General features: G+C 32.8%; 2 protein-coding genes across 4 annotated transcripts; both read right to left on the reverse strand.

Moving 5' to 3' along the window:
- Nucleotides 1–7,276: 7,276 nt before the first annotated feature.
- Nucleotides 7,277–10,640, reverse strand: LOC116122339. Of its 3 annotated transcripts, none has more exons than XM_031408201.1 (3): nt 10,455–10,640; nt 10,005–10,066; nt 7,277–8,708 (listed from the first exon to the last, which is right to left on the reverse strand). In XM_031408201.1, exon 3 carries the CDS (start codon nt 8,695–8,697, stop codon nt 7,600–7,602), a length of 1,098 nt encoding a protein of 365 aa, XP_031264061.1. In that variant the 5' UTR covers nt 8,698–8,708; nt 10,005–10,066; nt 10,455–10,640; the 3' UTR covers nt 7,277–7,599. The 3 variants fall into 3 exon arrangements, with proteins under 3 accessions (XP_031264061.1, XP_031264060.1, XP_031264062.1); XM_031408200.1 differs by having other exon boundaries at nt 10,001–10,066; XM_031408202.1 differs by lacking the exon at nt 10,005–10,066.
- A 3,806-nt stretch (nt 10,641–14,446) lies between these two features.
- Nucleotides 14,447–22,432, reverse strand: LOC116122342 (partner of Y14 and mago). Its single transcript, XM_031408206.1, has 4 exons — nt 21,942–22,432; nt 21,330–21,449; nt 16,043–16,291; nt 14,447–14,799 (listed from the first exon to the last, which is right to left on the reverse strand). The coding sequence occupies exons 1-4, from the start codon at nt 22,131–22,133 to the stop codon at nt 14,656–14,658; spliced, it is 705 nt and encodes a 234-aa protein (XP_031264066.1). The 5' UTR covers nt 22,134–22,432; the 3' UTR covers nt 14,447–14,655.
- Nucleotides 22,433–27,671: the final 5,239 nt, after the last annotated feature.

Raw genomic sequence — 27,671 nt, forward strand, 5'->3', positions numbered from 1 at the left:
ACACTTGTAGAAGTAGAAAATAAACAAGCTTTGCTACTGCTCGAAACACATTTGTTCCTCATCAAACATGATACAGATATGGGATTGCAACTATTGATTGCAGTTTGCCAAAAATATAACATGCAACCAATATATTAGATTGTTGTTGCTCTGCTTACTATACAAGACAATAGAGGTATACAAATTCTAATGAAATTAGTAAAACTACCTAATCACTTCTACAAAATGAAATATTGCAGGGAAGAATTCAAGTCTCTCACTCCAACTGCCACAATTCACATTAAAAGAAGATATTTGCAACTTGCAACAAAGAGAATCAAAATCGTATACACTAGGACAGATCAACGTCACTAGAAAATATCACATGTTATAGATGTAACGTGGATCACCAAATAGTCGGTATGAAATTTAATTTTTAGTAAGTTTCTTATGTAATTTCTTGCACATGTAAAAATTTAAATGCTTTTTAGTTTAATCTAAAAATAGAAGTTAAAACTCACTCAATTATCTACGATTGATCCAAATATTTAATAACTTATAAAGAAAAATTAATCACAAAATTACAATGATCAATAAAGCATAAACAATATTTAATAAGAATGTTAAACAATAGTGATTATGACAATCTCAAAGAATTAAACACGTTCGACAAACAACAATCAAAATACCGTTCCTATGACATATCAAAAAAAAATTCCATTCTATTATTGATTAGATTAAATTCCACACCAAACCATAACATATTTTGAAAACCCGCCTGCCAAACCATTATTAACTATTTATTACGCTTTCCTTTAATGCGGTGCAAACAGTTTGCTACCGTTTTGTATTCCTTTATCCAAAAAGTTGTTAACACTTTTTCAATCAATATGTTTATTTGTTACTAAATGTCTGTTCATTTTCTCGGAGCAACTTTTATATTTGTTTGATATAGTACCCTAGAAATTGATTGGGTTGTGATGTTCTCAATCGCTAAACAAACAAGGCAACAATCAGAAAATAATCCCAAACGCTTTCAATGAACTGTATAGATAGGCATTCGTTTTCGAAATCAATATGAGAATTATTGATGTGAAGGAACTATCTGAATCTTATACTATGACTAAAAATATTGCATAAAGGATTAGTTCAAACTTATTCTTATTATCCATTCTATTAAACTTGTGCGAAAAATATTTTATTCTTCTTAAATCGCAGTGTTTGTTTATTATAACATTTCTATTCATATTCTGTCTATTTCTTTCCTATTTCTATTTAAATAAAGCAAATCAAGATATATTATAATGTGAAGTAACAAAATTGTAATTACAAGACTAAAATACTAGATAAAAAATAAACAATATTTAATATTTTAATAGATTTTTAATAAGAATGTTAGACAAAACTGTTTATGAAAGTGTTAAAAAATTAAACATATTCAACAAACATCAATCTAAATATATTATAATTTTAATTGAAAAAACTATAAATAATTTCTATTACAAATTTAAAAAAACTTCTGTAACATTATTGATTAAACAAAACCCAAGCCGAACTATATGCATGTTTCATAACCATATTGTCAAACCACAATTAAAAAATTAATAAATATGTTATGACATCATCATATCATCTCCAACTTGAATACTTAACAAAATATTTATTGTCATTCCTTTAAAACTGTATCGATAAGATTTTATTATTAGTAAATCTTCGTGTTTATTTATTATAATATCTTAACATCTCGTTGAACCATCATTAACTACCTAACTAATATGTTATAATATCATCATGACGTTTTTGACTTGCACACTTAACAAAATATTTATTACGGTTTTCTTTAATATTGTACAGATAGTTTACTAACGTTTGTATTACCTTATCCAAACAATTGTTAAAACTTTTTTGATCGACATGTTTATTTTTTACCAGTTGTCTATTTAGATTCCACCTTTTCATATCCTATTCTCCTATAAATATTACTCTGACATCAATCACCCATTTAACTGTCTTCAAATACTATACACCTTCGTTGCTGATTTTTTCTCCCCAATTTATTTTGAAAATGGCTGACAAAACATCACAACAAAAAAAATCTACAATGAATATCAGCAACGACCTCAATGACAATAATTCTCTACCAAGGCAACCAAAAAGTATGAATCTTCCACATCTTTTGTATCCTAAATTACAAAATGTCAAACAAAACGATAATTCATATTTGCAAGAATATAAAAACCATAAAAAAACTTTTTTGATATGTTGAGAATTCATTTCATAATTATATTTACAGATTTAAGTTAGCGTTTCCATATATTTATAATATTTAAGTGTATTTTGTTTCTACAATTGGTTTAGACATTTTTCAGGGAATGTCGGAATTGAGAGAAATTCTCAAAGTTGACACCAAGCTAGATGATCTACATACTGCTAGAGACAAATTCAGGGAAGTCATTGACCAAATGTTAGAAATTATGCAATTTGCCATGGATATTATCTATAACATAAATAAAAGGGAGTATGCATTTGCATAAGAGGAACTTAACAACTATAAGAGAAATAGAAAATAAACACCATCTACATCATCCAAACCTGCTTCACAATATGAAAAACCAATGTACTTATTTCTTTTATGATAAAAGTATTATTCTCTATGTTCAACTTTATCTTGATTTCAATGCTACTCATTAGTTGATTGAAATTTAGTACTAATTTTGTGAATATACAATTGTTCCTCTAATTGACACATTGGATTTACTGTTTAATGAATCTACTAAAATTTCTCCATCTTGACACATTTGTTTTCATTTAATTGTTCCATCTTCACACGTTGGATGAGTATTAATAATAATTATATAGGTACATTACATAAGCATTCCAAAAATCTAACCATTTTGAATAAAAACGTATAAAGATGGAAGTTAGTCTCTTCATATTCTATTTTGTAATTCTACAATTATTAACCCAGAAATTAATTGAGTTATCGTGTTCTCAACTGTTAAACAAACAAAGCCTTTGAATCAACTGTATGAACAGACGTTTGTTTTCAAACATTACCTGAGGATTACTGATTTAAAAGAAATATATGAATCCTATACTGTGAGAAAAATTTTACTAGTCAATGTCAAACTTGAAAATGAATACAACTTATAGAAATTGCGAAAGCTCAATATAAATTTTAAGTTTAAATAGTGATATCGAATATCAAACACATGTCTAAAAAAATGATATCAATTGTACAATTAGACTATATAATATTCAGGTAGTCTTCTCAAGTTGCATGAATGATTTAATAACATCGGCCTATAATTGATATTATAATTATAGAGATACAATTATTAATTTTATCTTAATACAACTTTGTACATATATAAAATTTATGTTTACTCTAAAATTTGTATAATTTAACAGTTATTATCTATTAATTTAATTACTTTATTCTGTTAGAATAAATTTGTTTACAACCTATTTCTAAACATTGAATAAACATATGCGCGCAACGCGCAGGCCCCATGTCTAGTGTTATAGTAAAATTCATGCAATTACCTAGAGCCATTTTATGAATGAGTCCAACTGTTCATTCAATTTCAAAATGCATATCAATTAGGACCATAAAGTTGTGTAAAGGAAGATCTTCAACCTTGGTGCCCAAAGTCTTTATCTTCATCTGCACAAAAATTTGAAACATCAAGATGTGTAGTATTCGTTTGACATAAATCTTCAATAAGATTTGTCTCCATGTTCTTTTCTTTGCTTCCTTTAGAAGCTTGATAAATGTCCACTAAATGTTTAGGTGTCCAGTGGCCTTCAGAGCCGCATTTGTAACAAAAGCGTTCAAACCCTTCTGTATGTTTGTCTTCATGATTCTTCTCATGATCTTCCCGCTTTTGGTACGGGAACAAGAAGAAAGGAGGGCTTTTGATATTATTTGCTCTTTAACTAAGATTTGTACCGATTCAAATGGGCTGTATTTATTTATAGAAGATTAGCTTGACACCTCATCAATATATGTATTATTTTTACTTTGCCACATGTTAAGGCTTTGTCCATGTGAAAAGCCACACGTGTCATAACAAAAAACACATTTTTCTCATAAGAATGAATGATGGGTGGAAAAGAATTACGATAAACTTCATAAATGACAAGATGGTAACCACATGACTGTTGACCAAAGGGTAAAAGTGTAAAAGTCTCAAGCAGCAGGAGGAAAATGATATTTTACCATATGGTGTCATTTTGTCTATAACAAAATTAGAATTTCAGTTGTAAAGTAGTTGATTCAGTTGTTGGTAATCTGTTTTGTATAAAAAGGGAGAATGTTCCCTCACTCATTATTATTGTTACGAATTTACAATACAATAATAGAAATCAGTTACTCTTTCTTGATTTTTCATTTTTCTTTCAAACCCTAAGCTTAGATTCACATGGTGTCAGAGTAGTTACTTGCGTCAAATAGCTTCAGATCCTGATCTCTCTCAGTCGCTTAAAATCACCGGGAAGATGATGCTTGAGGTGTAGAACCGAACTACCTTAGCTCTTGCCTCAAGCTTACAAGTAATCAATCCCAAGCTAACAAGGAACAACTATCGTTTTTGGAGCTTCCGGGTTCTTTTTGCAGTTGGTTCCCATGAATTGGAAGATCATTTGTTAGGTAGAGTCCCTTGTCCCCCTCCAATTTTAATTAGTGATTCTAAGATAGAAACTAGCAATAATACTGTTGGTGAGAGTTTAAATCCAACTTACATTATGTGGAAAAAGATTGATAAATTCCTAGTACTCTTGTTCCTCCTACTTCAGACATGAATATTGCAGGTAACAAATGGGTATTCAAGAGAAAATTTAATGTTGATAGTATCCTGTAGAAGTACAAAGCTAGGTTAGTAGCTAAGGGATTCTAACAAACTCCTGGTTTGGACTATTTTGAAACCTTTAGTCCTATTATAAAACCCTTCACTATTCGAATAATCTTTACTTTTGCAGTGACCAATGCATGGGATATTCAACAAATTGATGTAAACAATGCTTTTCTTAATAGTACTCTAAGTGGGACAGTGTTTATACAGCAATCAAGTGGCTTTGATTCTGCTTCTTATCCTTCATTTGTGTGCAAGTTAAACAAGGCACTATATGGTCTTAAACATGCCCCTAGGGCCTAGTTTGATAAACTCAAGGCTGCTCTTCAAGACAAAGGCTTTCAAAACTCAATTTCAGACTCAAGTTTGTTTGTTCTTCAAAGATCATGAGGCCTAATCTATGTTCTTATTTATGTATATCATATACTCATTACTAGTTCTGATGCAACCTACATTACTCAGTTGATAAAAGACTTGAATGATCAATTGGCCTTGAAAACCTTAGGGTCACTTAAGTATTTTTAAGGATTGGAAGCACTCAGAACAGTTGTTGGTATACACCTCAGGCTGTCTAAATATGCTTCAGATTTGCTTGTCAAAACCAAAATGATGGAAGCTCATCCTTGTTCCACACCAATGGTCGCTGGCACCAAGTTTAGTAGTGATGATAATGCCTTGTTTGAGAATCCTAGCCTATACCCAAGCACCATAGGAGCTTTACAGTACCTAACACTCACTAGACTAGACATTCGCTTCATTGTTAATCGACTCGGTCAGTTTTTACAAGCCCCAGCTGAATTACAAAGGCAAGCTTGCAAAAGAGTGCTTGGGTATATCAAAGGGACACTGAATTTCGGCCTCGAATTTAAACTAGCAAGTTTATTGCATGTTGAGTGTTATGCTGATGTAGATTGGGGTAGTAACATTGAAGATAGAAGATCCACTAGTGGATATTGTGTCTACCTTGGTCCTAACCTAATCCAGTGGAGTTTCAGGAAACAAAAATTGGTTGCATTGTCATCTACTAAAGCTGAATATAGGGCTTTAGCACAAACTGTCACAAAGGTTGCATGGCTTCAAAGTATGTTCTCTGAACTCAACCTTAATTTACACACAAAACTTGTTATTTGGTGTGATAATGTAAGTGTAAGGGCCTAACCTTTGAATCCAATCTTTCATGCAAGAACAAAGCATATAGAAATAGATGCTCACTACATTAGAGAGCAAGTTCTTACTAAGAATCTAATTGTTCAGTATGTACCATCGAAATTGCAAATTGCAAATATATTGACAAAGGCACCGTCTGCTGTTCAATTTACTGAGCTGAGACAGAAACTGAACGAGACTGCACTAACTTGTGCCACAAACTAATTTTTAATAACTTGAATTTGGTACCCTATTTGTTTGTTTGTTCATACTGGTTCTAATGAACGAGTATGAAACAAAAATGAAGAAGTCAAAAGCAAGAGAATGTAGTAATGTATAACTCACTGAATGGTTGTTCACTGTCTGCTATGATAGTACTTTGATGCTTGTCTTTTGATAGTAATATGATAGTAGTTTTTGTGGATTATTTGCTCTCTTTTGCTGATTCCGGTGAAGAAATCAGAAAAACAAGATGAAGAAGTCAAGAACAAGATGATGTAGTTAGGAACAAAATACTTGTTGATTTTCAGTATTGATGATATTCCACTAGCAGTTCGAGATAAAATGGGGTTCTAAGTATTGATGATATTCCACTTGCAGTTCGAGATAAAATGGGGGTTCTATGTTCTTAGTAGTTTTGATGTAGTCTCTTGTCTTTTCAACATGGTACCCCGCTACATCATATCAACATGGTACTCTGTTGTATCATGCCAACATGGCACTCTGCTATAAACAGTACCATGGTGAAGGTCTTCTCTTTGTATATTCTTGAACAACTGGTATATTGGATCCATCTGTTCAGAATCCATGTGTTCTGTTGTCACACTACAGGAGCTGAATGTTCATCTTGAGAGGGGAGGTTAACCAAAGGCTGTCAAATAGAACTAATGAAGAAGCAAAGGCAAGAGTGTCTAGCTTGAGAGGGGATGTTGACCAAAGGGTAAAAGTGTAAAAGTTTCAAGCAGCAGGAGGAAAATAATATTTTATGATATGGTGTCGTTTTGTAACAGAATTACAATTTCAGTTGTAAAGTAGTTGATTCAGTTGTTGGTAATCTGTTTTGTATAAAAAGGGAGAATGTTCCCTCACTCATTATTACTGTTACGAATTTACAATACAATAACAGAAATCAGTTACTCTTTCTTGATTTTTCGTTTTTCTCTCAAACCCTAAGCTTAGATTCACAGACCATTGTTAATGTTATTTGATAAATTGCATGATCTTCAAAAAGGCATGTTCTCATAAGAATGAATGATGGGTACAATAAACTTCATAATTTCATAAGTGACAAAGATGACTAAAGAAATTACATGGTTTTACAAAGATAAATTTCCACAATCAAGAATATTCATAGTTAATCATACAGGAGGTCGAAGGAAAAATTAGAACTGAAATTACACAACAGCCAAAGAAAAACAAGAACTCTTTTGACCACATTTTTCCCAGCCATCAATCATGCAAACTGTGCAATGCAAATAAGAAGTAAAATGCATCCAAATGTGAAGTCAAATTCCTTTTATGCTTGTTATCTTTTGTCTTTTTCTAATTTTTTCTTTCTCCTAAATCTATTATATCTACGAAATTTTTTCCTGTTTCCCCCTCTGTTTTCAGTCCATTTTTTTTATATGTTTCTAACCTCATTGATTTCTCTACGTCTACGTCTCCTACCTGAACGGTTCAACAGAACTCTGCTGTGTCGGCGGACACGGCTAACTAGGGAAAGACCACCATGGTCATTATTGTTACCATCATCTTCATCTTCATCAGAGTAATCTAAGCCACCAATAGGAGTCAAATGGCGGATTCCAATATCAGCCTCATCTGATGTGTGGCGGAAATTCCTCTCTATCTGCCTTGCTCGTCTACCAAGGTCATTCCCTGATGCCCCAAATGCATGCAATAGCAGAAAAACATTCACCAAATTACTATCAAAGCCCACCTCAAAACCTCCATCCCTATCTGCAGTATCTGCATCAAATCTCCCATCCTCTCCATCTGTGTCAAAACCATAATGATTTCCTTCTATTACGTAGTCTCCAAAAACCATTGCACCTGGCATTGTTGACCTTATTGTGCTGACCACATCATCCTGCTCACGCTCTCGCTCAAGCCTTATCCATTTTTGTTCAAGATTGGGATCCACTTCACGTGGCCTCACAGAAGGGTGATCAGCCTTCATGTGTTTCCTTAGCTCTTTGTAAGTTCCAACAAAAGAACATCCATCCTGCATACAACTTCTCTTCTTTGCATTTAAATATTCTCGAGCAGGTTCCACAACTGTCCACCCTTTCACCTGGCCTCTGCAAAGGGGGCATGCAAGCTCCATAATTTCACACTTCTCTGAGGGTAAGCTAGAATCAGGTAACACAATTGGATTATTGACTGAACCAGGCAAGGACTGACCATGATCGGATGGGATTACTTTAGTGTAGGCTTTCTTGTACTGGTCAAGGCAATTCGAATATCGGAAGCTCGTTCCACACATGTAGGGCCGGCAACCCTTGTCATGAGAAGAACAGAGGAGAAGAACAGCATTGTGCGGGCACTCCATGCACACAGAACATGTTGCATCTTCCCAGTCCTTCTTATCCAAGGCTTTGGAGCACTTTTGTGTACACATCTCCTCTGCAATACCACGATTAGAGGATAGCAATGAGTATGGAGTCAGCCTGAATTGTCGGGAAGAAATCCTGCGCCTCACTCTGCTACCTTTTGCCATTTCTAGCACACCTAAAACCATAAACTTAAAAACTTATTACTATATGGAAAAGACCTCAATTATCAGCAAAAGGGACTATCTTTCCTCAAAAGATGGTGGGAAATATATAGAAATTAATTAGCAAATAGATATATAATGATAAATAAAAAGTGCAAAGAACCAGATTTTTAGATTAACTTTAAAACGAAGAATGGTAGGAAGATGGAACAGTAAGAAAAAAGAATTAAGAAAGAAAGAAGATAAATAGTTAAAAAGAGTCCAACAAGAAAAAAAGGAAGATCAATTTCATCATCAAAATAAGTCATTAGAAATCTTTATAACTGCATATTCTGCAAAGCTGGGAAAGGACACATTGTAGATTGACAACAAGAACACTCTTTAGAAATGTAAGTTTAATAACTGCAGCACTTGATTGCAAATTCCTCCATCCAAGATTACACTACTATTACATGTAACTAATTTGATTGTGTAACATGCATTACATGAAATATAAAGACTTCAGAGATACGCCAAGTAATTGTCATCCCATCACAATAGTAACGGCTTGACTCACAAACATAAAGACACCAAATAAGGATATCATTCACCTCACACAAATCATGCTAGCTGCTAATCTGCAGAAAGGAGTTCTACAATTTAGTAAGAGGTCTTCCAACATATAAAACTTATTTGGAACACCCACCATGAGCAATTTCATAGTTATACCCAGAACAAAGACCAATGACAAAATAACAACCTCTGGGATATTGCAAACAATAAATAAATGCACGTGACTCAATATATTGACACATTTCATATCCGCAAACAACGGAATTAACATTGGATCCAGCCGCACAAAAAATTTAGTATCCCAAAATTATGCGAGTTGCTGTCAATGAACAAGCGTTGATCCATAAATTCTCTCATCACAGTAAGTATCTTACAAAGAAAAAGAGGTTCAATTACAATAATTTTATTAAACCTTCCATTCCTAAAACATAGTAAACAAACATTCTATGGAACACACACTCACACAACATATTGGTAGCCAATAAAAGAAACACATCACAATTTCTGGGTACAATATTACCATCTCATTTTCAAATGCTAAAAATCCAGAAAAATAAAATAAAATAAAATGTACAAACTGTAAACAAGATGAACAAAACAGGGACGAATTTGAACACAATAACGCAATCCTACAACAAACCCATTTCAGGGAAAAGAACAATACAGTTATGAGCATAATTCAGATGCATAAAATCAATTCAGCATCAACTTCAATCTAATTTGATAAAAAAAAAAAATGGAAAAGAACACTCACCTGCCTCGTGAAGCGGACAAAATCGAGATGAAGAAAGAGAAGTTAATCGAAGAGACCAAAGTGCATCTGGAAAAAAAATTAATCACAACAAATCACAACAAAGACCAGAGCTTTGCCTTATATATATATATATATATATAAAAGAATCAAAACAACGTGCTTAACCAAAGATTCACACAAGACAGATAATTTCGTTATTATTTTAATCTAAAGCTACCAATTCACCCACATGGATTTATGATCTATCTCTATATCCAATTCAGATCCAAAATTATTCTTATTTTATTAAAAACCCATAAATTAAGGGAAAAAAAAAAACTAACCCCGAATTCAAATTCAATTAAGTGAAATGGAGAAGGGAATTGTACCAGGAAAATTGTAGAAATGGAAAAAAAAAAAAAAGCGCATTAAAATGAAATGAAAATAAAAATAGAATAAAATGGAAGAAAATTACATGAAAATTAGGGTTTAGTGCGAGGAAATCGATGAAGAGAGAAGGTAATGGGCGGGATTGATTGGTGAAATAATAAAAGAAAGTGAGGATGAACGGATGAAGCTCTTTTATCAGATTCGTCGAGTTGTTTCCACGCTAATATCACCATACCCACGCGACTTCCAACCAAGTGTACCCCACACTAATGTTAATACAATTGACAAATATTAAATATTAAAATCTATATATATAAGGTCTTGTATAATATGTGAGCACCGTTAGTTTCGTTATTACATAATAGCCCTTATTTTTTATTAGATTATTTTGTTAAAAGAAATATGTCAAAACAATGAAATATCTATTTTGCCCCTAAAAGGTTGGTAGCTGAATTAAATTGACGTCTATCACCATGCCCACGCCTAGGGATGTCATGCAAGCTGCGACGTTTGCGACTAGCTCGGGCTCAGTTTGAACGGCTCACGAGTTTAGTCGAGCTCGACATGAGATATATGCAACTTTTGCAACTACTAGGGGGTTATGTTGGTTTACTGTTTTGACTTCAAAGTTATGGCAAAATGAAATTTTACATTCGAATCCAATTTTAATTTTAGAATTCAGAAAACCTTAAAATCTCAAATTTCCTAACAACCTCAAGACTGCAACCACCGATCTCAAATTCATCGGTGACCGCAGTGAATCGACTGACTGAGGGACTTTGTTGACTCCACTGACTCTTACTCAAGTACTTCACTGATGATTCAAAAGATTCTCGGCTTGTTTCGTCTATTATCCTCATGTCTAAATTGATGCAAAAAGCCTCTCAACTCTCGACTCATTTTGTCTATTCTCCCCTCGTGACTCGTCTATTCTTTGAATGATTGTAAGTAAACTTGAGTTTGATTGTTTCCTGATGATCATTTTATCCTGACTTTTTTCTTCTAAGATTTGGCCATATAATTAATCTTGGTATTAGTTGCAAAGGCAGTTTGGGAATACAAAGATGAAATCGAAATTAGATAATTTGTATTGATATATACTTATGGGACGTAAAATGAAAGAATGGACATGATCATTTTTTATACAAAATTACATATTTGTGCTTGCGCCTTCATATAGGATACATTAAGAACCCCTAAATCAAAAGCAACCTTTTCAGATCAAGCACATGTAATGAAGTCGAGCCTGAGCTCGAGCTCAAACTCAACACCTTAAGCTTGGTCGAGCTCCTACTGTTCATGTCGAGGTGAGTTTGAGCTACCCAAAGCTTGGCTCGATTACATCCCTACCCATGCCACTTCCAACCAAGTGTAATCCATGTTGATATAACATTGACAAATAGAAAATATTAAAGTCTAAATATTGTTATAAAAAAATTAAAATAATATTACAATTTAAAAATAATATTTGCGAGAGTAAAATATAATAGATTGATACAAAGTTATTTTACAAAAGTTTAAAATATATTTTTAGAAAAATATAAAAAATACTTTTACAGAAAATTTAATTCATATAATAATTTAGAGTCAATAAATTAATCCCCCAAGGTATGATATACTAACAAAATCTCCTTGATGTTTTCGAAATAACAAAAATTCCTTTGTCGGTAATTAGTGAGCCATTAATATTTACGTTGTTATGAGTTTGTAAATATTACCAAATTACCTTTATACTGTTTATTTTAATACCTAAAACTTAATGGAAAAGATTTCTGTTATTTCCAAAACCTCGGGGATTAAATATTAATGCATAATTTTAAGGCATAATTACAGCAATATAAATTTGATGTAACTGATAACGTGTAGTTGATTATTCTAAATGGCAATTTTAAATCCTCAGCTTACATTGTTCACATGCATGATTTGTTGCAATTAAACTGCTAAGATGTAATGCTGTAATTAAATTGCTAGCATGTGTTGCTGTAAATAAATTGCTAACATATTTTTTTTCACCCCTACTTTCTCTTGAACTTTTTTCCCCTCATCCTTTCTTTCTCTTGCCTTTTCCCTCCCTCATTTATTTCCTTTTCCTTCTCCACCTCCCCCTCCACCATGCCTTCTCTTTTACTAAGAGATTCGGATGTAATGGGGTTTATGTTGTTATTTCGGAAACAAATGGGTGTTTTGGATTACATAAAACGTTAGGGGGTTTAATGAATTAATGCATGTACATTTAATTTAATGGAGCAAATCTGCAAATCATGTGAGCGATTCAATTATATCGTTATAAATAGGTGATGCTGAATTTTGGTTTTCGTCACTGGAAGTCTGGAACTTTGATATAAGAAGGTTTTTAATATATTAAAAAAATGATGAAGGCTAGAATGTGCTTTTATTTATTTTTGTTTCCCATGTAGTTGCAGCTCCACCTCCGAAAATTGAATTATCATCACTTTTGGCTAGTACAAACATGGGACTACGGGCTTTTGTCAATGCCAAGCACTTACAAGAACCAATGTTTTGAAAACCAGATTGGGTCTTGACCCAGTTCACAGTTTAACCGGTCTGACTGGTTAAACCGATGGTTTTTTATTGGTCTAAAAAGTTTAAAATCTTGTAAAAACACCCCTAAAAAATACGTTTTAGTCCTTAGAAGTTTAAAATCTAGCAAATACACTTCCTGCAATCTGTTTGGGTTTTGAATTTTCCGACTGATTCCGGTAACCAAAATTCAACCTGACATCGTTAACTGAACCACCCTCTTCCACTCTACAAAACCCTCTAACCCCGGAACTTAGTAACCCCTCGTTCGTCAATTGTCACTTGCAAACACTGCCGCGATTGAGTTGATTTTTTCGGCTGATGTCACAAATTCAATCCAACACCACCACCTGAACTACTAGCCTCTACTCTACAAAACCCATCTAACCCTAACACTTGGTAGCCCCCCGTTTGTCGGCTGTGACTCCCATATTAAGTTGATTTTTTCGGTCTAATTTCAACTAATTCTGACATCCAAAATTCAATCCGACACTACCCCTTGAACAAACGACCTCCACTTTACGAAACTCCTCTAACCCTAGAACTTGATAGCCACTCATTCGTCGATGGTATAATTAGAGATTTGGAAGAACAGTAAAATTGAAAATTCGGACAGGAGAGGATGCTGATCAGACCGACTAGTCCAGTCCGATTTTCAGAACATTGACAAGAACACTGAAATGTTGAGTTTGTCTTATGGCCTTTGGCCAGCGGACCATACTGGCCACACTACTCCGAAAAAACCACGTCAGAACACAACTATAGCGAGCACGACAGTATGCATATCTTTCTTATTTTTGTTATTTTATCCATCTTTCTTCATACAATAATTGCTTCTGATTGTAATTATATGTACGCAAAAAACGAAAGGGCTTTGTTTACAGACATGCTTGTGAATTGGAAGAGTCTCGACAAGAAGTCAAATGAAGTCTTTTGGAATCATGAGTGGGACAAGCATGCAAGTATTTATAATCAATTTCAACCAAAAAAATACTTAAAAACAGTGTTAGCACTGATAAAGAGAACGAATGTACTGATGAATCTACAAAGAGAAGGTATACGTCTGAATGGAAGTAGTTACACTATAAGTAATTACAAGAAGGCAATAAAATCATCATCCATTAATAATGAGCCAATGCTCAAGTGTTTTCCGAAAAGTACCTATGGCTATATCCTAAAAGAGGTGACGATCTGCATTGATACCCAGGGCAATAACTTTGTTCCTTGTAAGAACTAAGAATGCAGCTAGTTACATGGAAAAGACATGAGGTACTACAAACATAACACAAGAAACGGTGCATTCCTAAACCCTACAATTTTGTAGAGAATGTTTTATTTATTCCTTCAATAAAAGTTGAAAGTTTATTTTGTTTCACTGTTTTATCAAAACTCCAAAAATATCATATAAAAATATGTCTAGCTAGTTTTGGACTAACAATTCTTCAATCCCACAAAAATAATTGGAATTTTTCAAATACACAAATAAATGATACTCTAATTAATACTCAAAAAGAAAAATAGATCTTTATTCTCTTGGTTCAGACTCGTTTCCTTGTCAAGTTTTAGAGAAAGAATTTAAAAGTTTTGGAACAATAGTTATATTTACTTTCTATCCATGTGGTCATATGCAAACTCATTAAATCAAAATCTTGATAGATGAAACATCAATTCACACAATCCAGAGTTCACATCATCAAGCAAACTATAAAAAAAAGCTACAGAGTTTTCAAAAACACAAATTATAATCATGATGCTACCATCTCACCCTTTTTATCCTTCAAAAGCTTCAGCTCCTCCCTCCAACCTTCAAGTTTCGACAACTTCTCTAGCTGCTCTGGCTTCATTTCCCTCTGTCCAGTCTTCTGTTGTTGAGCTTCTGCAAGTCGGATCTGCAGTCCATGTACATAAAATGCACTAACGTTATAACTTCAAATTACAACAGCTATATTTTACCTACAAACAGCAGTCAAAATAGCCAACAACACCTGATAGAATAAGAACAACAAAAACAACATTTAGTCTAGGATAACAAGCTGAAACATTTCTCCAAGGTAAAATAAGCTTCTTTATATAGATGTATATCTGATGCATAGTAATTTCGAGTTATTTAGAGTTATATGCATATAAATATTGATACATATAAATATAGATGTATATGTATCAATATATATCCTAACAAAGGGTTGAGACTTGAGATGTGTGTGTGTGTGTGTGTATAGATAGATAGATAGAGAGAGAGAGAGAGAGAGAGAGAGAGAGAGATAAGAAATACAGTGGAATTAATGAGAGAAAGGTGGGCAGAAAGCAAAGCTCTGATGAATTAAAAAATTAGATTGACTTTCTAAAAAGTAAAGACTACTAAGTATTTAACTGAGAAAACAAAAATCGTTGCTTTCCTAGGGTGGATTTTAAACTTGCCAACTAATCGTAAGGGTAAACCTTTTTCTAGTAAATATCTATATCAACTGCTTGTTTAAAAATTACTGTCAAAACATGTTAAAATAGAAGTTAACGAGTGTGGAAAATGTTTAAAGCGTCAACTAATTACCTTTCTCTACTGAATTTTTAAGTCAATGGCTTGTAAAAAATAAGACTAATTATAACTGTAAACTTTTTCTGTTAAATGTTTCTGAGCAACTACATTGTTTGTGAACACAATCAGTAAGCAATTTATTATATCAAGATTTTCAGAGTATGCAAACCCAAAAGCAAATATCATTGACCACGTTAAATAGATTATGCATTACTTTATGTGTAAAGACACTTACAGCCTCATAATGATTGCAATTACAATTATTATTATTATTTTTATTTCATAAGCTTGATAAATGATATAAGATAAAATAAGATGACTCCAACATTTCAAATGAGAATGGTTACCACAATAATTTTTAAGAAATAATGAATGTGTTAAAGGGTACATAGCAACTAAATCCTACTCAGCTTAAATATGTAATAATTTCATTCTTCTTTAATACAAAGAACTTTAAAACTTGTAAATTTTAATAATCTCACTAGCCTCCCCTTCCAGAAATGTTCCACCCTCAAACAGTACAGAACATAAGAAAGGATGAAGCTATAGATTTCTTTTAGTATTTGCAAAACCCAAGGCTAAAATCATGATGAATTTACCTTCTTTTTAAGTGCCCGAATTCTTTTATCAATATCTTGACTCAGAGCTACTGCATCCGAAGCACCCTTCGTGTCTGAGGGAGGGATCTCTAAAACTTCATTTGTGGAAACATGCAGTTCATTCATCTGAGATGTCAATGATTTAGCAGATTCCAATCCATGACTTATATTTTCAGCAAGTTCCACTTCTTCCTTATTTGTCTCCCCATCTACTGTGGCTTCCGAGTTCTTATCCTTTTCAAGAGCAGCCTGCCACAGGTATTTTAAAAGAAGAAAAAATTGCATTAAAAGTTATGATGTAGAACAAGGAGCGATTCCTATATATATATATATATATATATATATATATATAGCCCGGTTTTTTATACAATCAGTGAAGAATGAAATTTCTATAATTAAATAATTTTGTCAATTTTAAACTTAGTTCCTATATTATAGGGATTTGGATCTACATATAACTCTTTCCTTAAAAAAATTCTGAGATACACTTCTATATATAGGGCTTATAAACTAATATTTTATAATTATGAATAAGAACATCAAAATTTTATTCTCTCTAATCTTTGTGGTCATGGTATCAGAGCAACCATCATTAGGGCAGTAACACTAAACTATTATATTTTTCTAGTGATTATCTTATAAATCAGCAAGTATTCATTGTTTATTTTAGCTGTTTATACCACAATTATAGAAGACTTAATCTCCTATTTCTCATCATCAGTACTGAATGACTTCTTCAATTGAGTCCATAATGTTTGGAATCTCCACTGAAGCAATCTCAGTTGATCATTAAAACTCTCATAAATCCCAGAGAGCGGTCTACAGTGGTCTCACTTTGTAAAGTTGTTCATCAGAGGGCCAAGGAAGATTGGATATTTAACTGGTGCAAGTAGGATTAGAAGGAAAATGATTCAATGTACACCATCTGAGATGCAGAGAATTTCATGATTATGTTAGCAGGAAGATGATTCAATGTATACCATCTGGGATGCAGAGAATTTCATGATTATGTCATGGCTCGTAAACTCCATCAATTCAGAGACAGGCCAAACATATGTGTATCTTTCCATCACTAAAGAATTATGGGATGCAAAAAGTTACACATACTCAGATTTGAGCAATTCCTCACATGTCTATGAAATTAAAACAAAGATCCAAGAGACAAGACAAGGAGATCAGACTGTAACAAAATATTATAATATATTACAAAGTTTGCGGCATGAACTTGATGTTTTTTCTGATTTTGAATGGGTGTGTGCAGGTGATAATGCCCAGTCCAAGAGAACAGTCTAGAAGCACTGTGTATTTGAATTGAAGAAATTGCTTTATGGTTAGAACTTTGAAATAGTCACCTAGAACATGATTTGATCAATTCATAAAGCTATCAAGGATCGCGAATATTGTCAAAGTCAGGTTGATCACATACTGCTCCACAAACATTCAAGTGATGATAAGATAGCAACAGTTAATGTTTAAGTGGAGGACAAAATCTTGACCAGACATAGTATAAAAGAATTGGAGGATTTGATCCACAGTTCATGTGAATGACAAAATCTTGTCCAAACATAAGTGATTTGGAGGATTTGAAGACTTTTCTCGCGAGGGAATTTGAGATGAAAGATCTTGGAGCATTGCAATAATTCTAGGATGGAAATTAGTGAAATCAAAGCATTTGTCTCTCAAAGAAGTACTTTTTATTTACTTATGGAAACAAGTTAAATTGGCCACGAACCAATAGAAACATATATGAAGCCCAACTTAAAGTTACGGGCAGCTAGTGCAGAAAGAGTAATGAACCAAGAGAAGTTGTAAAGGCTGGTTGATTCTCATTTATCTTTCACATGCACAGCAAAATATTACCTTTGCAGTGAACATAGTAAGTCCATTTATGCACTCACCAGGACACTTTGAAGCAGCCTACAGAATTCTCAAATATCTAACAGGAACCCCTAGAGGAGGATTGCAGCATGGAATCCACAACCAAATAAGGATCGAAGAATGTTGATTGACAGGTAGTGTGACAGATAGGTCTACTTCAAGTTATTGTTCTTATGATGTTGGTAACTTGGGGACTTGGTGTAGCAAGACACAAACCGTAGTAGCAAGGAGTAGTGCAGAATTTGAGTTTAGAGCATTCACTCATGGAATTTGTGAACTTTTGTGGCTAAAAAGATTACTGCCTATGAGGCTTTACTGTGACAATAAAGTTGCAATCAACATAGCTCACAATCCTATCCAACATGATAGGACTAAGCATGTGAAAGTTGATCATCATTTTAGGAAGAAAAAATTGGAAGGAGTGGTATACATACCCTATATTCCTACAGGAGAGCAGTGGCAGATATCTTCACTAAAGGATTACAAAACGGGCACTTTGACAACTCTTACATGCAGGCTGGGAATGCAAGACATTTTCGAGCCAGCTTGAGGAGTGTGGAAAGATATAGGGCTATTTTATGCAATTAGTTAGGCAGAATTTTTAGGAATTGTCTATTATTAGATATCCCTTTTTTTTTTTTTTTTTTTTTAAATTCAAAATAAGTAGTTCTTATATTATAGCGATCATGATTTGTATATCTTTTTCCTTAAAATCTGTGATATGCTTCTATATACAAGCCTATAAACTAATATATAAATTATTATGAATGATGGTATCAGCAGTTTTCTCTCTTATCTTTGTTTTCAATAAATGCAAATAAAGAGGAAAAAGGAAAATTGAGAGAGAAGAGAGGTAAGAGAGAGAGAAGAAATGGGAGTAGAACAATTAAGGATTCAAGAGAGATTAGAAGAAAGAAGAAACAGACTGTTATGTTCATTCATCAAAAAGCTATCTCCAACATCAGCAATAAAGCCTATTGTAGATTCAATTATAACAAGTTATTTATGTAAACAGTTTTAGAAAATTTTAAGTTTCCAAGATTAACTTGATCAGAATCAATAGAAAAAACTCTAATCTCCTAATACATAATTATAAAAATAATTAAATTCAAGGAATATAAACAAAATTTCTAATCACTAAAAGCCATGGAATATAATCCCTAAAGTATGATTTCCAAAAAAAAAAAAAAAAAAAAATTGAAATCATAAAAAGATTATAACACTCTTTATTATTAACATTAACAATTACATCTCTATTAGAAATATAAAAAAAAAAAATACAATACAACCCATGTATGATATATATATATCAATAATTTACTTTAAAACAAATTATGGACCACTATTAGCCAGTCACAAAGTCTCCCACTCAGTTTTCATAAAGTNACTTAAGAAGTATAAGCATTTCGTAGTACTGTTATGCCTTTAAAAAAAAAAAAATGAAAAATTGAAAGGCTAAGTTCATTACAACAACGAAACACCTTCCAAAAACTAACAATCTTATGCTATTAACTTACAAGGAAAAAATGTTCAAAAGGGTGTTAATGGTGAAAACCCATAATTTGGGAATAATTGGTACAAATTCAATTTCTTACCGTTGAAGAAGATCGAGCATAGTTCACAATGATAGTTTTGTAAAACACATCTTCCCAGGGTTAATTTCATGTACTCCCTATATTGTTTAATTTTAAGTGCACTGAAGTTTTCAGAAATTATAAAAAACGCCTTGCCGTTAATATCAATTCTGTAAAACTTAATATTTAAAAGATATTTTGGTCTTTACAGTATTAAAAACTTCCACTTTTTCATTTCTTCCTCCCATCCCCTCTCTCTCGCCCTCTCCTCTTTCATCCCCTCTCTCTCCTTTCTCTCTGTCATCTCTACTCTTCAGATTATATATAACGATAGCCACCCACTACCACATTGCAGCAACAACAGCCACACATGGCCATCACCATTAGTGTACTCTTCCTCAATCATTCCTTTCTCTATTACATTCTCAAAAATCACAAAATATGCTTTGGGTAAGAGATGGTAATGGATTTTGGCTTTGAGTTGCAACAAAGGATTTAGATTTGTTATAAAGATAGATAGGATGTGGTTTTATGAATTTGTGATTTAAGGATTTAGTTTTTTGATGTACAAAAGACAGAACTTCCAAAGAAAATTCAGTAAAAAATTTGCAAGGATATGAAAGGGGTAAAATGGGTAAATGTCTTATCATTAGGCAACTCAACTAGACACATGGCAATGGTAGGGTGGTTTTTCATGGTTTATGAAAACCTTGAGCGTGCTAAAATTAAATGACAATACAAGAGTTACATAAAATTAATCTTATCGTCCTACTAAATTCCTTTACTTAAGCTAAAGGGCTATTATCAAGTTGTGTACAACTTTCTTAGAAACTCACTAGAAAAGATGAAAAGTTTGAAAATATACTTAAAAAGAACGAAACACCATTAGTTATCATTAAATTTCACAAAACAGTTTAAAAATCCTTAAATGCCACTAAACTAATACTTAAAGGAAATAATTATTTAAAAAAAAAAAAAATTAAAACAGCTGACAGGTGACATCTCTTGATTATTTTTTGTTTTTTATTTTTATATTTTATTATTGTTCATTAAAATTCATTTTTTTTTTTAATTATAAGTGTTTTTTAAAAGGCCTTGTGACGTAATTTGAAGCACACCCAAGCTTTTCGAAAACCATAAAAATAAAAAAAAAAATAAATAAATAAAAAAAGCCACTACACTCATTAAGGTTTAAACAATCATGGTGGGTTGTGGATGGTTTCTCAAAAGTTTGGGTGCGCTCCAAATTAAACGATCTCACAAGAAATATATGAAAGTATTCCTTAAAATTAAAAGTAATTGTCAAATTACATGTTTGTCCTCATCAAATTTTAAATTTAAACAATTTTTTGTCCCCTGAGTGTAATTTCAAACTTTTACACTTTCAATAAGTTTCTGAAAAAGTTCTCTGTAAAATTGATAAGAGCCGAATTCTCATATAAATAAGATTAAGACAAACATAAAAGTCAATTCACTCACATCAGTGATGGAAAGAATGTTGTACGAGGAAAAGGTTCACTAAATGGAACAGAGATTTATGGGCTTTTAACTAACGGATTTGTAAACGAAAACAAAAGCTGAAATCTAATTCTTAGAGTCAAGATTATATTGCCTAACATTGATAAGATCTTGCTGTGGCCAACACAACATTGTGGTGGCTAGAAATCAATTTAAAATTTGGTTTGCCAGGTTGAAGGACCTCAAGGAATTTTCTTTTTTAATGCTTTTATGAAGCAACTCTGTCTCTCTCTAATAATTTTCCAACATATCAAGCGCAAAATCGAATAGGGCTAAAAAGAAACATCCATTAGTTAGAAAAAAAAAAATTAAATTACCTGTAGCCGCTTCTCTTTCTTTCGTTCATTTCTTTTGATGGACTTAGTCTTCGGTTTTGAATCAATAACTGGATCATAACCAGGAGGCACCTCCTGCAATGCCATCAACTCCTTTTTCAACTGCATTAAAAATAATAAATAAATAAACCGAAGTCAGTTTTCAGCATCCATATTTACTCACTGACCCATCTAAACAACAAAGCAGCCCAAACAGTAAACTACAATCTTTCTTCCATTTGCAGATAATTTCAACAAAAAAAAATTAAATCCTAATATTTTTACTGACATTGTTTACAGAAGAACTAATATTTCCTCCCAAAGAACATTAAAGAAGGCTTAATTTACTTGAGGGTTTTCTTAATGAGGGCATTCAGATTTCTCTACTTGCTAGTACAAACTCATAATAAGATCAATTGTATTTCTTCAACATATCAGATATACTCACATTCATTAAGCTAATTTAAATACATCAAGAATTGACATTAAAGTTTCAATCTAAAATCCCTAGATATCTGATCTCTTGAAGAATCTCATGATAATATAAAACCAGAAACAAAAATTGAAAATGTTCTGACATAAACTGAAGTAAAAGATTAAAGATTGAAGACTTACCAGAGCACCTTTGGACTGATAGATGGCGACTTCGTCTTGAGGGACATAACCGGCCCGAATTCGAATGGGTTTTCGAAGAGTACCGTCAGGTCTACGAGTGGGAGCCAATATTCTTTCTCCTTCTTTTAAGGTTTTGCTAAGTTCTGCCATTTTGCTTAGCTCTTCTTCTGCTCCGCCATTGCTGCTACCCATTTGATTATTACTTCACACAGCCACACTCGTCAATTCTTCACACTAAACATGTATTTTTTGTATTACAAATTCACCCCTAAAAGATTGCTTAATTTATGAAACCCACAAAACCCACAAGGTTTTGGAAACTATTATAAATCCCACTATCGTCTATAAGTAAAATAGGGATGTCAAAGTGATCCATGGATTTCCGGCTCCAAGGAGCCTCACCCTCATAGGCTAGATTTGCATAGTAAGAATTTTTGGAATGGGATAGATGGATATCTTGATCTAAATTATTTTGGAGTATACATGGGAATACTAACTTTAACCATGACCCACCCTATTTGCCCCAATAATATATAACTATAAATATATAATATTTAACAATAAAATTATAAATATTATTTATTATAGGTTATATTATTTACTCCTTAAAAGAAAAACAAAAAAACAAAAGAAAACCTTAGCCACCATAACATTATTTTTCTATTGACTCACTTCAAATTGATTTCTTGTCATCTTCTTCACTTATGAATTTGAAAATAAGGTATGTAATTCAATTGTTTAGGGTTTATTCATATCATGTTTGATGCTTAAAGTCATGCGAATTCTAGACTTTGAACTTTTACATTTATTACTCTTGTTCATGATTTGTTTGGATAATTTTTGGGTAGAATTATTAAACTTTGAATATAAAATTTCATATTAGATAATATTATTATTTATCAATTTGATTATATATATTGTGTTAGACTGGAATTATATATATATATATATATATATATATATCTAAACTGTATATTAATGTATAATATATATATATATATATTAATCTTTATTTTGTGTACCTAGGTGTAGTGATTTCTTCAATCCTAGGGTTATGATGATTTTATTAGTAATAATGGTTTGATTTTGTTCTAAAAAAGTTTCTCAATTTTAATCTTATTGTACCACGGGTTTTTGTATTATTTGTTGTATTTCAGATTCATTTTGATCATGTAGAGGTTTTGCAGGTCATAATTTTTCTAATTTTGTTATTTACTATAGCAAACACTGTTTACTGTTATTTTCATCACTGTCACATTACTGTTCATTCATGTAGCAGTTCACTGTTCATCCATGGCACTGTTCATTCTTATTGTAAACTAAGGATTAGATAAATCTAGAAGGTTTAATCTAGAACAACTCTAGGATTGATTTTAGGTTGTGCTTGGTCGCCTGAGGTGTGCTTAGTCAACCTGGAACCATTGGTCACCGTGTTAGGTGGTCCCGTGATTTAGGAGAACAACTAGAACTTTTAGGTTAGAATTATTTTATAGATGTCTAATTTCTTAAGGAGACTAGGAAGTAGTAGTAAGCGAGATGACAATAGTAATATAGTAAGGTGGGCAGGGACCAGACCTAACCGAGCCCGGTCTAGGTCCGATTGGGACTGGTCCCAAGGGACTAGTCTTTCAGGGCTAGGATCGCTTAGGCCCATGAAAAATTTCAAGGCCCGAACCGGTCCCTAAGACCGATGCTAGCCCCATAGGACCGAACCTAGGACCGGTCCCAGGGCCCAAACAATTTCATTTACCCCCTTTTTATTTTATCTATCTGGGACTTAATAGAAATTATATAGGGGGTTTTATGTAATTTTTTAAGGGTAATCGTAATTTGTAAATTTTTTAATTAATTAATAATAAATAATTAAATAAATGAATGATTGATTGTTAATGAATAATGACTTAATTCTTAATTGGTTATAAATTTAGGGTGTTTTTATTTAAATTTTAAAGAGATAATAATAATTTAATTTTAACATAAATATAATTCACATATCACACATTCACACTTCACAATAAACAATTAAATAAATCTGATTTTATATATTAATGTACATCGTCAATAATATTTAATCCTCCAAATCTGTGTTTCTAAAGAGTTGAGTAGTTAGGGATCTTTAGGATGTTATTGATCTCTTCTTGTCCGCATGAGTCCATCCCTAAACATGTTATGACTTCAACCATCTCATTGGTTAAGAACATCTTTTCTCTTCAACGGCCACTAATTGAGAATTGGACTCGGATGCAATTGTCGAAACTAGCATGATAAAATGTCACATGCCATTTGGGCTACTATAGGGAATGACTTGCATTGTGGTTCCACCATTGAGCACATTCATCTCACATTTCTCCTTCATGGTCATGTAGGACATGTCCATTGTATACCGATGCAACTCATTTGGTCCAACTTGTTTGTACGAGCTGCTACCTCCACCACCACCACTGTCGTGTCCACAAACCTCCAGATGCTTGTTCCTGTGCATCCTTGGTCTTCATCAGGGTCTTGCTGCCGTCTTTCCTGGCATTAGACACTCCAATTTGCCTAGTCGGATTCAAGAAAAAAGGCAATAGAAACTTCTGTGATTCAGTGGAAGAGCGACAAAGAAGATTTTGGTGGGAAGAGAGGAGAAATTTTTCTCGTTTTTGGGCGCTGGAATTTTTGAAGAAGAAATGGGTTATTCTAATTGTTTATAACCCTAGCGTTGGCTTAATGAAAAATGGGTGGGAGATTTGCCTTAGTGAAATTTTTGAAGTGGGAAACTTTGCCTTAGTGCAATTTTAGTTTTAGTTTTTTTAATTTAATCATTGACAGTTAAAAATTGTCAAGGATTGAGACATAACAGTCAAGAAAATATTGTACAATTTGATTTTTACGAAATCCTTGACATTTATTACTGTCAGGATTTGTAAAATGGTCAAGGATTATTTCAAATTCTTGATAGTTTATAAACTGTCATGGATTACAATTCTTGACCATCTTTTAGAACACCCAAGAAATTCTGTCAAGGAACAGTTTTTCTAGTAGTGGCTATGGTGGAATATTTAAACATAAATTAGATAATAAATAGAGTCTAGATAGGTTCCTTCTGGAGTCTAGCTCGATGCCCAAAAGAATTATTCACACTGTAAAAAAGGAAGTTTTATCAATTGTTTTATGCATTACAAAATTTCAAGATGATTAATTAATAAAAGATTTTTGATCTGAACAGCTTCTTCGCATCAAAATTTAATTTTGAAAAATGTCAAAATTTAGTTTCAAATAGATTTTTATCAGATGGCAAGCAAAACTTTCTTGTTTTGATTTTGTAATTGAACATCAAAGGACATAATAATTCATTACTTGACTTTCTTTCGATTGACTTCTTACAAGGAAAGAAAAATTTGAAGTGAGTGAAAGAAAGAAAAAAGAAATTTGAGTAATTTAATGAAAATGGGCACTCCCATCAAACACAATGATTCTCATAAAGAAAAAGTATCAACCAAATTTCAAAAGGAAAAAAAACTTTTTCCTATTGTTCAAAATTGTCATCTTTCTCAAAAGAAAAATGATCAAATAAATTTTTTTAAAAATATTCTTTCCAATGATATTTGGCAAAGAATACTTTTTGATACCCAGATTAATGATTTTATGGAATTAAATAAGTATATTAAAAATCTAAAACCAATGTAATTAGTTGAAGCTTTACCCCTTTCTTTAAAATCTGTTAACAAAATTATTCTTGAAACTGAAATTCATGCTAAAAAGTCCTCATTGACTATGAGCAAGAAAAACCACAAGAGTCAATATGTAAGACTTTCTTTCTAGCTAGTGTACTCGGAAAATAAACAATATTATAAGAAAATATATAAATATAGATGAGTATGAAATAATGGGTTTAATTTTTCTTTATATACAAATCTTTATGTAATATAATAAAGTCACAAAATAGTAACTCGACAGTGTCACCAAGCCTTTCTGCTTCTTAACGTTCCATGCGACCGTGTCTCACCTACCACCTACAAAAACATTGAAAACAACTGGGTGAGCACTAATTGCTTAGTAAGTAAACCTGCTATGCTACCCTTCTCTCTCTGTTGCTTAAATGCTGAATTTCTTTCCTTACATCACACTTCTCTATTCTTCTCTGTTCTTTGTTCTTTCTCTATTCTTTCTCTTTTTTTTTTTTTTCTGTTCTTTCTCAATTTCTAATTTCTCACTACTCATGATAATAGGCATGATGCAAATGCACAAATGCATAGGATGTGCATTTTCTTTTCTGTTTTTCTATTTTTCTTATTCTGTTTTCTATTTCTTTCTTTCTTTTCTATTCTTTCTTTTCTTTTCCTTCTTTCTATTCTTTCTTTCTTTCTATTCTTTCTTTTTTTCTATTCTTTTCTTTCTTTCTTTTCTTTTCTTTCTATTCTTTTTTTTTTTTTTTTTTTTCTATTCTTTCTTTCTTCTTTCTTTCTGCCGATTAGACTCGGTTGAGGCATGGATTTGGAGCCTTGGCCGTGTGAGTGTATTCTCTAATCTCTGGGTACAGTCTTCATCCAATGCACTTCTAAGGACTGTACAATTCTTCTTTCTGAATCTCGAGGCCGTTCACTAAAGGCGGTGTGTAATAGCCATTACTACTCAAAAGATTATAATGAAATACAATAAAATAACATAAAGAAATTGGGCCCAAATTTTTTTTTATTAAACATATATAACATACTCTTTACAAACATATACATTTTTACACAAAATGTATAAAAAACAAAAGTCATCAAAACATCAGGGACAGTGTAACCATCCTCCTCGCACGCCGACATCCATCCGACAGTGTCCTCACCTAGGTCCTGCAAAACATGGGAAAACACGGGGTGAGCACTAAAATAATGCTCAGTAAGTAAACTTCTACTCATACTAGCCCCGTAACTCTCTTTCTCTAATTCTTTCCTTACATCCTCATGCAATTTCTCTTTGGGTTCCACTCTATTTATCCTTTCTCTTTCCCTTAGGAACTCTTTTCTCAACTATTTCATAAATCACGACCCCATCTCACGGGGCACGGCCGGGACTACCCGCTCTACGTGACCTCTAATACTCTAGCCGATCGGACTCGGTTATGCATGGATTCGGAACCTTGGCCATGTGAGTATATAATCTCTCTCTCTGGGTATCGGGTATAGCCCTCATCCGCATGCACTCTCAGGGCTACACCACTTCTCTATCTGATACTCATGCCGCGCTCTCAATGCGGCGTACATGCGGGAATATCTACCATTACTCACGGGTTCCCATCGCACAACTACTCTATTCTCTAACTCTTAAAGAACTTATACTCACATTCTATACTAAATCTCAAGCTACTTTCAAGTGTATAAACAAAGGTGTAGAGCTATCTCATGCTCCCTAATGCACTAATGAATGCCAACTACAAGATTTCCTCAAAACAGTCATTCTGCACAGTACACTAAAACGGCCATAACTTATGCTATACACCTCGGATTACTACGGTTCGGTCTCGTTTCAAAGCTTAGAAACAGGGCTACAACTTCTCTGTTTTGGTCTCAGCCCAGTTCGAACCGTAAGATACTCAAAAATTACTCAGAAAGTTACGGCAGTGACAGGGCAGATTTCACTTAGGCCTCCTCAAAATCTCATGTGCATATAAACACCCTACGAAAATTACTACTAAACTTCATTTTTCTAGCCATCCAAATTGGGGAAAAACTCCCTCATTATTCATAATCCCTGTCAAGAAAA

Source organism: Pistacia vera, unplaced genomic scaffold (assembly GCF_008641045.1).
Source record: "Pistacia vera cultivar Batoury unplaced genomic scaffold, PisVer_v2 Contig133, whole genome shotgun sequence".
Lineage (NCBI taxonomy): Eukaryota > Viridiplantae > Streptophyta > Magnoliopsida > Sapindales > Anacardiaceae > Pistacia > Pistacia vera.

What these genes read in the sequence shown, in the direction of transcription:
- LOC116122342 (XM_031408206.1), bottom strand. Translation starts at nt 22,133, where the DNA reads ATGGGTAGCAGCAATGGCGGAGCAGAAGAAGAGCTAAGCAAAATGGCA. An exon ending in ATCAGTCCAAAGGTGCTCTG is followed by an intron (nt 21,450 to 21,941) that starts GTAAGTCTTCAA and finishes TTTTTAATGCAG; the next exon opens with TTGAAAAAGGAGTTGATGGC. An exon ending in AGAAAGAGAAGCGGCTACAG is followed by an intron (nt 16,292 to 21,329) that starts GTAATTTAATTT and finishes TACCTGTGGCAG; the next exon opens with GCTGCTCTTGAAAAGGATAA.
- LOC116122339 (XM_031408202.1), bottom strand. Translation starts at nt 8,697, where the DNA reads ATGGCAAAAGGTAGCAGAGTGAGGCGCAGGATTTCTTCCCGACAATTC.